Consider the following 12,083-nt stretch of genomic DNA (forward strand, 5'->3'; position numbering starts at 1 on the left):
TTCCCTGGGTGCAGGCAAACAGCTGAATGCAGGACAGCCACCTGCACCTCGTGCCTGCAGCTCCATCACTGCTGGCTGCCTTTATTCCACCCGTACTCTCACAACAGCTGAAGGAAAATGTTTTTCCTCCTCTTAGTGGTTAAGAAATGACCATTCTTTTCTGTCTGAACATTTTGTGGACACTAGGGATAGATGTGCTCTTGGCTGCCATCACTGTACTCTACACTGCTTCAAAAAGCTGAGATAAGCAATGCCAAGCAGCCACTTCACACAGTACAGAGATTAAATGAGATTAGCTCTTTTTAAAAAGCAGGGGGAAAAGAGAAGAGAGAAAAATAAATCAATTCCAAAGAGCTGCTTTTAAAAAAATGGACAAAAACCACTTCTTCATCTGAATAATTACTTGCCGAAATATCAGTGTCACCCTAAGGGGCTTAGCATTTGGAGTGGTACATCCATGGTAGCCAGCACCATGACTGCAATCCCTTGCAAGCTATAAGTGCTCTAATAAAGCTCGATATCAGTAATGAAGGAAGGAACAGTTGTAGGCTTTACTGTATTTTTCATCTCATTATCCTTTATCAAACAGCAGCGTCCTTTCTTCTCACAGCCATGCTGCCTCGCCTACTGACTGCACCCCTTTGAAAGCGGCTGGGAAGAAAGAAAATATGACAAAGGACCTTTCTCAGATTTACCGTTTGTGAAAAGTAATAAAAATACTGAAAATAACATTTCTGAAATTTTTTAAAAATGCATACGTATGTATATACCACTCAGTTTCTCTCAGTGTCTGCTTCTGCCTGTTGTGCTCAGAGATAAAGCCAATTACTGCGTTTTGTTCTCAATCAGTACGTCTCACAGCCTTTAATACCGATTTGGAGTAAAACTGAAACACCACCAGGAAAGCTGCTAACCATTTGCTCAACGCAAATTGCATCCCATTTTTGCAGACTTTGCACAAAAAACATCCACAGCAGAGATCTTTGCATGGGTGGTCTTACACTCACCACATACAGGTGGTGGTGGTTTGTTGCACTCCCTTCCCCTTGCCTAACAAGTGTCCTTGGCCCCCAGCAGCTTTGGCAGACCAGGGTCAGCTCCCAGCAGCGCTGCAGTTCATCACTTATGACCATAGGAAGAGCTGTTTCAGACATCTTGTCAGACATCCGAGCCTTTCTTATCACCTCTTGTTTCTAACTACACTTAGAAGATTCCCTACACACTCTAAAACTCGATGGCTAGGGAAAAGGAAGAATTTAGAGCTTTCTCTGTGTCCCAGTTGCATTGGATGATGGCCTGAATACCATGAAATCCAGTGGCTTAATTTAAAGTAATCACACCAATGTAAAATCCTAGGAGACAATACAAGAAATAAAAATGACGATTATTGTCTCACTGTGTTTCCACCCCTAATGCAACACAGGTCGATTGCATATACATCCCACAGCAATGATTTCAGGAAATGTGCACAAGTACACAAAAAAAGAAAATAATAAAAAAACTTTTAAATTAAAAAAAACCCTTTTAGGAATGGCTAGAATGGAACTCATTAATGCACTGTGAAGAGAAAAACCATAGCACAGAAACTGCAAACGTTGCTGGTGTCATCTTTTCACAGCACATTGTAAGCAGGTTCTTAGATCTTTCCTACTCAGCTGCTTCACAAATGAACCACACTAGCTGTGAAATGTAAATCATTCTACTTTCCTGAGTTGTTGCAAGTTTCTATGTTTGCTTTGTGCCTTAAATAAATAAGAATGTTCCTATATAATTACTCAAACTACTCTAGCTCACCAATTCAGTTTCATTGCACAGCCAAGAGAGCAGCATTTTCCAACCTGAGCTAGAACGTCCTCCTTTCATTACACTGATTAACAAAATAGAACGAGACAATTTCAGTGATACGCTTCAGCTCTAGGTGTAAGTGGTGCACTGATGTGTGACAACTAACTTTGTGGCTTTATTTGATAAGTAGTATAGAATAAATTTACATGTATACAAGCATGAAGAGGCAGTCACTGGAAACAGCTGAGGCATTTCAGAAAGGTGACAGTTACAGGCAATATCTCTTATTGCTCCATTCAAAGTTCATTACAGCTAAGGGAAATTGATCTTTTTGGCTATGGATTAATCACATTTTCATTTTACTTTTTTTAATTGCATGATCGGTTTGTTTTTTTCAAATTGTAAATTGTATTCATCATCTTAATAGCTATCTTTCTCCATTAGTTGAAACAAACATTTCGACGTGAACCTGGACATCAACATGTAAGCAGAGGAAAGGATGAGTCTGCACGTGCATCTTTAGTGTGCTGGGCAGCGTGTGAGCCCCACGTGAGCCTGATCCAGGGCACCAGGGCATCAGATCTACTGTGGAATACAAAGCACACTTCTATTCTCCCTTGCAGTACTAAGGAGAAAAGAAAATACCAGATTATAGATATACTACTCTGAAGATCTCCAGACTTCCTATATCAACTTTCATAGCAAAAAGAGCTTCACCTTTGAAATAAGAGGGAACTGAAATCATCATTTAAGGAGCAGATGGAAAAAGGCTGTGATTTCACCCCCAGCATCTCCTGTTTGTTGTAAGGAAAACATTACAAACTATTTGACATGAAACTCAAGAGTGTTCCGGAGATAATTCCTATGCTAACCACAAAGTTACTGCATGTTGTCATAACAACAGGCATTGGCTGAAACTTCATGATTACATTATATCAAAGTAGAGATTTATTTAAAATGAAACGCAATTCCATTTTATAAGATGTCTGTCATATCAAATATAATGGCAATAAAATTGTGTGTCAAGAGCTTCTAGCCAGCGACAATGAAGAGAAGTCAGCCTGATGTGAAATCCTGGTGCTGATGTCACCAACAAACAGCACCTTAAATGCACACAACTACCAAGCAATCTGTTGGCTGGAAACGTTAAAGCATGCAGAGCCCAAACTAGCTGTCAACATGCAAAGCATCAATTAAATGTCGTTTATATTGCACACAATGCGGCTGGAATGCAACATACTGCTTGGTGGGCATTAAAAATAGCATGCAAGTCCCATGAGATAAAGATGGCTACCACAGTAGAAAGCAGCAATATCACATATGTAAAATATTGGGTTTTTGAACGTTATTAGAATTTGACAGCTGCGGTATCCATAAAAAAACTGAGAGTGGTCTTGTACTGTGTGCCTTCCAGTTATTTCAAGAACTTAAACATAAATGAAACAAAGAAAACCCACAAACAAAACCAAGCCACACTGAGCAGCAGGCTGGAATCTGCACTTCTCCACAGTAACACACCCAGTTCATGCCATGTACTTCAAACCCACAATAACAAGGTGCCAGAGAAGCAACTGTACAGGGAAACACCTGTGCTGTAACACTTCTTGGTTCCTAATAAATAAAACCACTCCTGTGTCTCTATCACCTAGGAACCAACCACCAGGAGGATAACTGAGAGAGCTGCAAAGCCTCTGCAGCAGTGATCTCACAGTAACGTCTGGAAGCGGTCATACATCTCTTACCATCACTAGTGCACAAAGATAGAGGGTGATGAGAACAGAAGGAAATGCATCCTCAGCTGTAGCTCCAGCAAGCGTTGCACAACAAACCAACCAATAAAATAAGTTCTGTGGCTGATTGTTTTACTGCTTCTCTGAAATCAAAGATCATAAACATAATAAAATGTGTAATTAAGTGCCGAACTCTTCTACAGTCAAGTCCATTTTGCTCCATCTTTTCTTATTGGTAATTCTTAATATTTACTTTTCTGTATATACAGTGTAGCAGCACTTTCTATAGAGTACATCCTGTTCCAGCACTGCCCTGTTTCCATAACAGACGTGTACACATTGTTACCTTGCTTCACTAAGCATTCCAGATTTCCTCTCTGCTGCAGCGGGAAGGTAGCAGGGCAGGGGAGGACGGGGCAGAGGGAAGGCTGAGCGAAGCAGCCTGCCTCCATGAGAGGCCTCGGCCACAAAAATTCGTTTGCAAACATCTCTATCTACAGAATAATTGCAGATATACCAAGGACTACACAACTTCAATTATGGACTCTGACAGACGTGTTTACAACTATGCACGCCTTACCTCTTAATTTCTGTTTCTTTCATATCAAGTACTGTAGGAGCCAAGGAGGGGAAAGTCTTCCATATCATGCTTGAAGGAAGTAATAAAACTTGACAATCTAGAAATCCACTGAATAATGTTTTCCCTCACTTGTGCTGGGCTGCATTTAAGAAGGGAACAGGACATTCTCTTAATAGCTTAAGGAAACAGCCAGCTGCAGTGCTGGCCAAGCCTCTATGTCAGCATTAAGGGCATCTTGTTTTGCCTTTACCCTCTATGAGTGGTAACAGTGCCCAAAGCAGTTATCCTGAAGCAATCCTTCGAGGAGCTTGCATGATGACTTTCCACCCCATCAGTCAGCATCCCCAAGTATGCAGCGTGCTGACATGAGGACACAGGGACACCTCATAAAACCTGTACTTCGAAGCTGACATGAAGACACAGTGCACTAACCAGCAGCTTTGGAGAGCAGCAGTGAAAAAGACTTTTGTAAACCCACAGTAAAAGGGTTGTTTTTTTTTTTTCCTACATTTACTCTCCAGCTGTAACAGCTGGATCTGCTCCCTCTTTGCTGTAAGCCTGCCTCACCTCGTGCTGAGGGAAACCCTTCACATCCAGTGGTGCCTGCATTTGGTGCACTGCACTCTGTGCCGTCCCATCAGCAGCAAACATTTAATTACAGAAATCATTCGTTTTCTGCATGACTCACACAATCAATATAGAGACAGACTTGGTTGTAAATACTTTCTGTCAGGCCTTATCATGCCTATATGCATCCAAGTTTTTTTTTTTCCCCCTCTTGCATGAATCAGACTATTAGAATACCAATAGATAAACTATCCAAACCACTGACTCATGCAAACCAAAGTACTTCAATTCTTTTGTTCCCACAGAAAATACAGCTTCAGTATTCAGCATTCCATCTCTTTTTGCTTTGAAGTGCTAGTTAATACCACAGAATTATTTGCACTTCAGCTACACACCACTGCCTATAATTATTGAATTATCAACCACATTTTTTATTACAGACTATAATGTTCTTCTATATCAACAGATATGAGCAATAACCAAGGTTCCACTGGCGAAGGTTGTATTAGAGAACACGTGCAATTTGCATCAGTTGACAAGGCCAACAATCAAAAACAAGCCCCTGAAAATACAATAAATATAATAATTGTGTCCCATTGTTTTAAAGACTTTGTCAGGCAATTTTGAAAAACCAGCAAGTCGAATCTCCTTGACATCATAAGCTGAGACGAGCCATTTTTCTCTGCCTGCAGTTTGGCTAGTTTACTTGCTTCAGCTGTTGTCCACAAGCAATAAAACTCTGGGGCCTCCATGGCTTCCAAAACAAGAACAGTATGGAAACTGCATTTTAATATAAATTCGAGCTGAATTGCTAATTCAATCAATCACATTTAAACATCTGCTGCTTTTTTCCTCTTCTTTAAAGAAGCCATATCCATCCTGAAAAGTGCAGTCATTTTAAATAGCCAAAATCTATAGGCTACCCAGCCATAAGCATACTCAGAAGAGCTGGCACAGCAGCCCCTGAGGAATTGAAGTGTTATCAACCAATTAATGAGAATGATCACAGCAGCCAAAGTTTTCCTGTTACTAAAATCGGTTCTGGCCAGCAAAGCCCAGGCACAGGTTTACCATGAAATGGATCTCCCACTTCTTTACCGTGAAATGGATTTCCCAGCTCTTTGATGCCATCTGCTGGATGCTTCTTATCACATGTCAAACTCAGTTTAAGCTGGAAAGTCTTTTTATTTTTTTTTAAGATGTAAAGACAGATTTAGAAAACGATTCTTGAGGAAAATTGAAAGAAGTTAAGGACTCACCCTTCCGATTTACAACACTTCAAATCTTTTGTGACTCCCAAATACAAAGTAGCATGCAACAGGGCAATGAGTCAAGCATCCCAACCCACAGAGGACAGCCCAGAGCCTGCAGAGCTCTCCTGCGTGGCACTGGGCTGCCTTCAGTAGGGATGCCTCTCAAAATTACTCTTGGAGATTGAGAGATTTCTTACCCCAACAGATACTCAGAAGAGTCACTAACAGTACACTTTCTAATCTTAGCGAAGTGATAAAAAGGACTGATTGCACACAGAATCCTGCAGACATAAATTGCTGACCAAGTTGACCAAGATGGGACACAGCTGCATCCAGACTTCCTCTGAGAAGGATTATGGAAGGCAAGGGGGTACATTCTGAGCCTTGTGACTAAATGAGACTGTCTCAACATTTCTGTCTGACTCTGTCCTCTACGCAGTAAATACATTTAAACTTGTTAAGTCACCGTCTTGTAACAATAAAACATATTGCTGCTTCTTCCACAAGAGAAGTGCATTACTCCTTCAGCGACACAGCCCAGGGCTGGGGTTGATTCCCTTATTCTTTGACAGCAAAATACGTGAACTAAGATTGAAAGTCAAAGCATAGTTTTAGTATTTCTATGAGGGCTATTCACACCAGCTAAAAGCAACCTTACAGCTCAATGCAAGATCATGCCCTAAATATTGCCTAACTACCAATACAGTGTAAAAAATAAAAATAAAAAAAATAACAATTCCCCATTTCTACTGTTTTTATACAACGGATTTTAAGTATATACATGAGTTGAAAATAAGACCAAGAAAACTACAATATATGCCTGACTTTATTACTTTAACAAACAATTCAAATATTCCAACCTTGGTGCTTCACCAACAGTGTGAAGCAAATGCTTTCCTGAACAAATAAATAACTGCAATAACCAAAATATGAAAGCTCTCATTAAATAGATGGAACCCAAGACAGGAAAGTAAAAAAAAGAAAAAAAATATAGGTCGAATTTTTTAAAACATTATTGGAAGAGAATAACTATCAAAACAATTAATAAAACAAGGAAAAAGCGTGTGGTATCTCGAGAGAACTTTTAACTGTCCTCAGCCTCAAGATTTATGTTATTTCCAAACTTTGCATAGAGCTGAACTTTCAGGTCAGATAACACTCTCTGAATTGATTCCACTCGGGATTCTAATGTTTCAATTTCTTCTTGCAAACTTTTCTGAAAAAGAAAGAAATCATCGAGTTACGTAAAGCAAGCTAAGTCATATTTGCCAGCAACATATAAGTGATTAAAAGGCGCCTCTCTGACTTTTTGTCAAGGCATGCTGTAACACTTACTAGGGAGCCAACCAAAGCCTAGCAATACTTTGCATACTGACAGCTCCGTTATGAACTTACATTGTCACGCATTTCCCTCCAGAAAATCATAAATCAAACATGAATGTATCACATTAGAGAAGCTGTAAAGGTCAATGATGAGAATAAGCACATAGAATGGATCAAAGAACATGGCGATTTATACTTAGTCTACAAATCCTTGCACAGGACAGAACTTCATGTTCCAGTAGCAAACAGGGAGGTAAAGGAGCTCTCTTTTGCTCAGACAAACCTTTGCTTCCTCCAGCATCTCTTGCGTCTCTTCTTGGGAATGGCTAATGAAGACGTCTCCAATTTGGTAGGGTATTGAAAGTGAATCATCATCAAGCAACATGATGTCATCACAGGCATCTTCCAAATTCTGAAGTTGTTTCTATCAAGACGTAAGAAAGGTGATCACTTTGTACTACATAAGTTATGTCAGTGAACGCGTTGTCACAGTATCCATTGAATAATGAACTTGGTGAATTCACATTTTGGGCAAAAATCCCACCTGCCAGTATGATATCAATACATTTAATAAACTAGTTTCAGAGATGCATATTAAACTCAATGGAGTTGTGCCAGTAATTACATTTCTAGTCAATACTCGTTATCTCTCATTAACAGCAAATTAACTGTCCAAAAAAAAAAAGGAAATACAGCAGACAGATTTCACTATTATCTGATTTGCTGTCACAAAGGATTGCTTTTATTTAGCTAGAGAACAGAAAAATTAATAACTAAGATTGCAAATGTTAACTTCTTTATTATAAAAGCAGGACTTCTTCGAGCCCCAGCACCTCAGCGCAGCGATGGAACACCAGCTGACAAGAACAGCCTCTAGCAAATATAGGAAGAAAGGAAGAACAAAGAACCAGTGCAAGAAAAAATGAACAGGAACAAACTGAGGAGATTCTAACAAGACTACAAACAGCGACCGTAATTCACAACGCCTTCGTTCCCGTGACTTGTATTGCTTTCTCACCTTAAATGCTTACTGGATATGTTCAAAGCATTCAGAAATCCCGAATTAGAACCAAAACGTTATGGCCACTATTTCCTGTGCTACAAACAAAATTTAATTGAACAAAGAATAACAAAAACGTAGAGCACGTGTACCTTCTTAACTTCTATTTCTTCTTTCAGCTCCGTGATCCTGCTGGTATTTCTTGCAAACTTGTTAATTTTCTGCTGATCTTCAAAAGTAACGTTGACGTCTTCTGCAGCCTGCAAATACCAGAGGTCAACATGAAGGCTTCGTCTCTTCCATTAGGTTCAAATTTAATCTTACCACAAGGTTATCTCCGCGATGTTTGTGAGAAAATAACCCTTACAACGTTCTGCTGACACGCTTAATTCCTCACAGGGCCGCCTGGCAGCCAGCGCACGCTGCCCGGGCAGGGAACGGGCACAGCCCCGTGGGGCATCACGAGGGGCAGCGAGGGGCCGGGATGGGGCCGGCGCTGAGGGGACACGGCCCAGCGACCTCAGGAACAGGGGCCCGTCCCAGCGACAGCCATTACGGCACAGAGAGCCGAGCAGAGCTGCGAAAAGCCCCCAGCCAACACTCACCGCTTTCTTCATGGTGGCGGCCATGTTGGCAGGGCCGAACTATTCGCCCTCCCCGCACAGGAGGAGCCCCGCGGGGAGAATGCGAAGAAAAACGAAGACAGAGCGCAGCAGCAGCCACTCGAAGTGTTCCGAGGCTTCATTTCCTCCTCCATCACCACCTGAAGAGAGGCTATCCGCCCAAAACGAGCCGCGCTGGCACCAACCTCCCCCCTCCATCAGCACTTGGTACATCCCGCCTCAAGGCGGGGACAGGCGGCTCCGCCCCTCCGCCGTCTGCAGCGAGGCGTGGTGCTGCCGCCAGGGGGCGCCATGGAACAGCGCCTCGGGACAGCCGTGCCCGACAGCGCCTCCCTGCGTCGGCCGCGCTGCAGCGCAGCTGAGGGCCGGTCTCAGCGCCCGGCTCCGCTCGGCTCCCGGCTGCCCTCGGCGCTGACCCTGCTCGCAGCAGCAGCGCGCTGAACAGGGGCTGGGCTCAGGGCCTCGCCTTCAGCCCCGCTGCCTCTTTCTGGAAGCGGCGGTGGAAAAGGCCTTCGAGTTCACATCTTTGTGGAGGGACTTTTTAAACAACAGTAAATATTTTTCTGAGCTGCCCGGGTTGCTGGTCCTCAACAGAAACTGGCGCTCACGCTGTGTAATTGCCTCCACATGTTTATGTTTATTTAGCTCCTCTCACATCCACAAAACAAAACAACAATAAAAAAAAATCAGATCATCGTCTCGTTTCACAACTGCGGGGGAGAGCGCTGGCACCGGCTCCTGATGCTCAGTGCCGTGGGTGTGAGGCCTGTGATCCTCCAGCGCAGGGGAACGGGTGCGTGTGGCTGTTACCCACACACAGCTCCAAGCTGATGGGATTTCTGACAGCGTTTTTGCACTGGGGTTGGGTGGTGTGCCCCATGTTACTGAAAACAGCGGCTAGGTGCCTCAGACGAGGCTCCTTGGGGCTCCGTGCGGGGCCTGGACCGGCTTCGGTCTGACAACATCTTTCTGCAAAATGATCAGTATCAGAAATTGAAATGCACACCAACAACAGATTTCCGAGTGATATGCTGTTGTCAGGTGTGGAAGGAAACAATCCTGAAATGTGAGATTCAGGAAGGTGTTTGAACATATTTTCAGGTGTTTTTCTGTGATTCATCTTTCTGCTATGTGCAATTGAAAGTGATTAGAGTCAGATCCAGAGAAAGGACCTGGGTATGGGGAGTCGAGGCCCTGAAATGCATGCTTTGAGATGCCTGGCTTAAAAAAGGAATTCTGAAATCTGGGTTAGAGTCTGTGGGTCCCTGAGCGATGTCTGGGGAGATAACAGAAAGAAAACCAGGTGGTGTTGTGAGCAAGATGCATGAGGTCAGCACATTCAGTCCTAAGCAGCCAAAAGTGCTGAACCTTTTCTCGGAGCTGCTGAGAATTGCCTCCACCAGCTTGGAGTCCAAAGATCAAAAACATTTCCTGAAGGCAAAATCTATGACCTTTCTTTCAGAAGCGATGCTTTGAATAGCCTGATTGCATGCAACAGTCCTGTTCTTAGGACACTTATCCCTGATAAGGGAAACTAATGTACACTTTATTGCTTGATGGCATCCGAATTCACATCTTCTACCTCCCTCCTAATATGTTAACCACAAACAAATTAAGATGTATGTTATCCAATGACCATTTTAATGACAAATATAAGAACAATCAGTGGAACATTTGATTTTGTAGAACTCATTGCAGAGGGAGAATCCAGCTGTGCAGGAGAATCCTTGCTCCACAATAGCTCATAAAATTTTGTTCAAAATGAGATCCATGAACAATAGAAAACAACACCCAACAGAGGAATGGGTATATATCTTACGGAATGTTTTGAGTTGGAAGGGACTTTAAGATCACTCCTGCTTTATCACTAATGCACGTGGAGCTGACACTAACCAAGAGTGTTCAGCTGCATTCTCAAGTAGAGCTGCTTTGGGAGCTCTCATTTAGTAACTGCCTTTTGCTGAGTAAATGTACGAAAGTCACTACTGCTTGTGGGAAGGATTACAGTAGGCTTCGAGCTGAAAAATGAGATGAGGGAAAAAGCTTTCAGATCTATCAAAATATTCTCTATGGATTTTTAGTGAAAAAGTTGTCAGTTCAGAATGATTGTTCCTTTCAAAATTCCTGTTACAGACCTGTGGAGAACAAACAAAATGTAACTGGAGTGGCCTTTGAGCTGATTTTTGTATTTTACTTTATTTCGGAAGTTTGACTTGTTCCCACTGAGGAAGAAAAGTTAATCTCAGAAGTTCTCCCCAGAGATCTTTGTTAATAATAACATGTTAAGTGAAAATATAATCCTAATTCATAAATCTCTCTTTTTCTCAAAGAACAAACTCTTATTTCTCAGGCTGTTCTAGTCTTCCCTTAGCCGGTTATCTTCTCTCCTTTTAAAAAGCCTACTCTGAAAGGATATAATCTAAACCATGGTTATTTCCACGGGTGGATTAACTGAATGATACATGTTAGGTCCAAGCCAATGCAATTTCCTTCAAGAGAAAAGGAGTGGATTTCATAAGAATTCGATGACTTGTAGGCTTTGAAAATATTTTTTTTTCTCCCACATGCTCAGGCAAGATCTGTGCTGTGAGCATGTTGCCAAGAGTTACTTACTGTAGACCTTTCTTATGTAAATAAAAGTGAAAACAGTGCACGAGTGCAAACATCTAGTGGTGGAGTAATATAAACTCATTGAACTCGGTGACCTCATTTCTCTTTCAGTTGCATAAAAGGACTTGTTCTTTCTTGTGCTGGTCTTTGTTGTAGTGAGCATGGTTTGCTTCACCTTGCACTTCGGTGGGAGCCCTTCCGTGGTGTGTGTAACCCCGCACCTGTCACCTCACGTCCTCTCTGTAGTTCTTTTTCTCATTTCCCCTTCATGTTACTTCCTGTAGCCTTTTGCAGTACAGCTTAGTAGAGAAGAGCCTTCCTGTGCTCTTTGCTGACTGAGTTGTTTTGAATTCCCAAACTCTTCACCCTTTTCCCTGAAGTTACACAGAGCTCTTCTCTGTGATTGAGCATCTTGAACCTCCCGCACATCAGCAGTGCTTTGTTAATAGGAGAAGTATTAGAAATGAGAAAACACAATGGAGATGAAATGGTTGGTTTGTATAGGCATAGCTTTTATGAAATGAATCACTACTAGCAAAAGCCTTACGAAGCTGTATTATTTTAATATCAGAATAAAGCAGCTCAGTTCCCATGTCATGTAGGCACAGTGCT

General features: G+C 42.1%; 1 protein-coding gene across 1 annotated transcript; it reads right to left on the bottom strand.

Moving 5' to 3' along the window:
* On the bottom strand, window positions 6,724-8,999 carry PFDN4 (prefoldin subunit 4). The gene is made up of 4 exons (XM_021416825.1): window positions 8,844-8,999; window positions 8,391-8,498; window positions 7,522-7,662; window positions 6,724-7,131 (listed from the first exon to the last, which is right to left on the bottom strand). The coding sequence occupies exons 1-4, from the start codon at window positions 8,865-8,867 to the stop codon at window positions 7,000-7,002; spliced, it is 405 nt and encodes a 134-aa protein (XP_021272500.1). The 5' UTR covers window positions 8,868-8,999; the 3' UTR covers window positions 6,724-6,999.

This window comes from Numida meleagris, chromosome 19 (genome assembly GCF_002078875.1).
Source record: "Numida meleagris isolate 19003 breed g44 Domestic line chromosome 19, NumMel1.0, whole genome shotgun sequence".
NCBI lineage: Eukaryota > Metazoa > Chordata > Aves > Galliformes > Numididae > Numida > Numida meleagris.

Excerpts from the sequence above, each read along its gene's own strand:
- PFDN4 (XM_021416825.1), bottom strand. The coding sequence starts at position 8,867 with ATGGCCGCCACCATGAAGAAAGCG. Across the intron at positions 7,663-8,390 it reads AAGAAATAGAAGTTAAGAAG|AAACAACTTCAGAATTTGGA; the intron begins GTACACGTGCTC and ends ACGTCTTGATAG. Across the intron at positions 7,132-7,521 it reads AGATGCTGGAGGAAGCAAAG|AAAAGTTTGCAAGAAGAAAT; the intron begins GTTTGTCTGAGC and ends TTTCTTTTTCAG.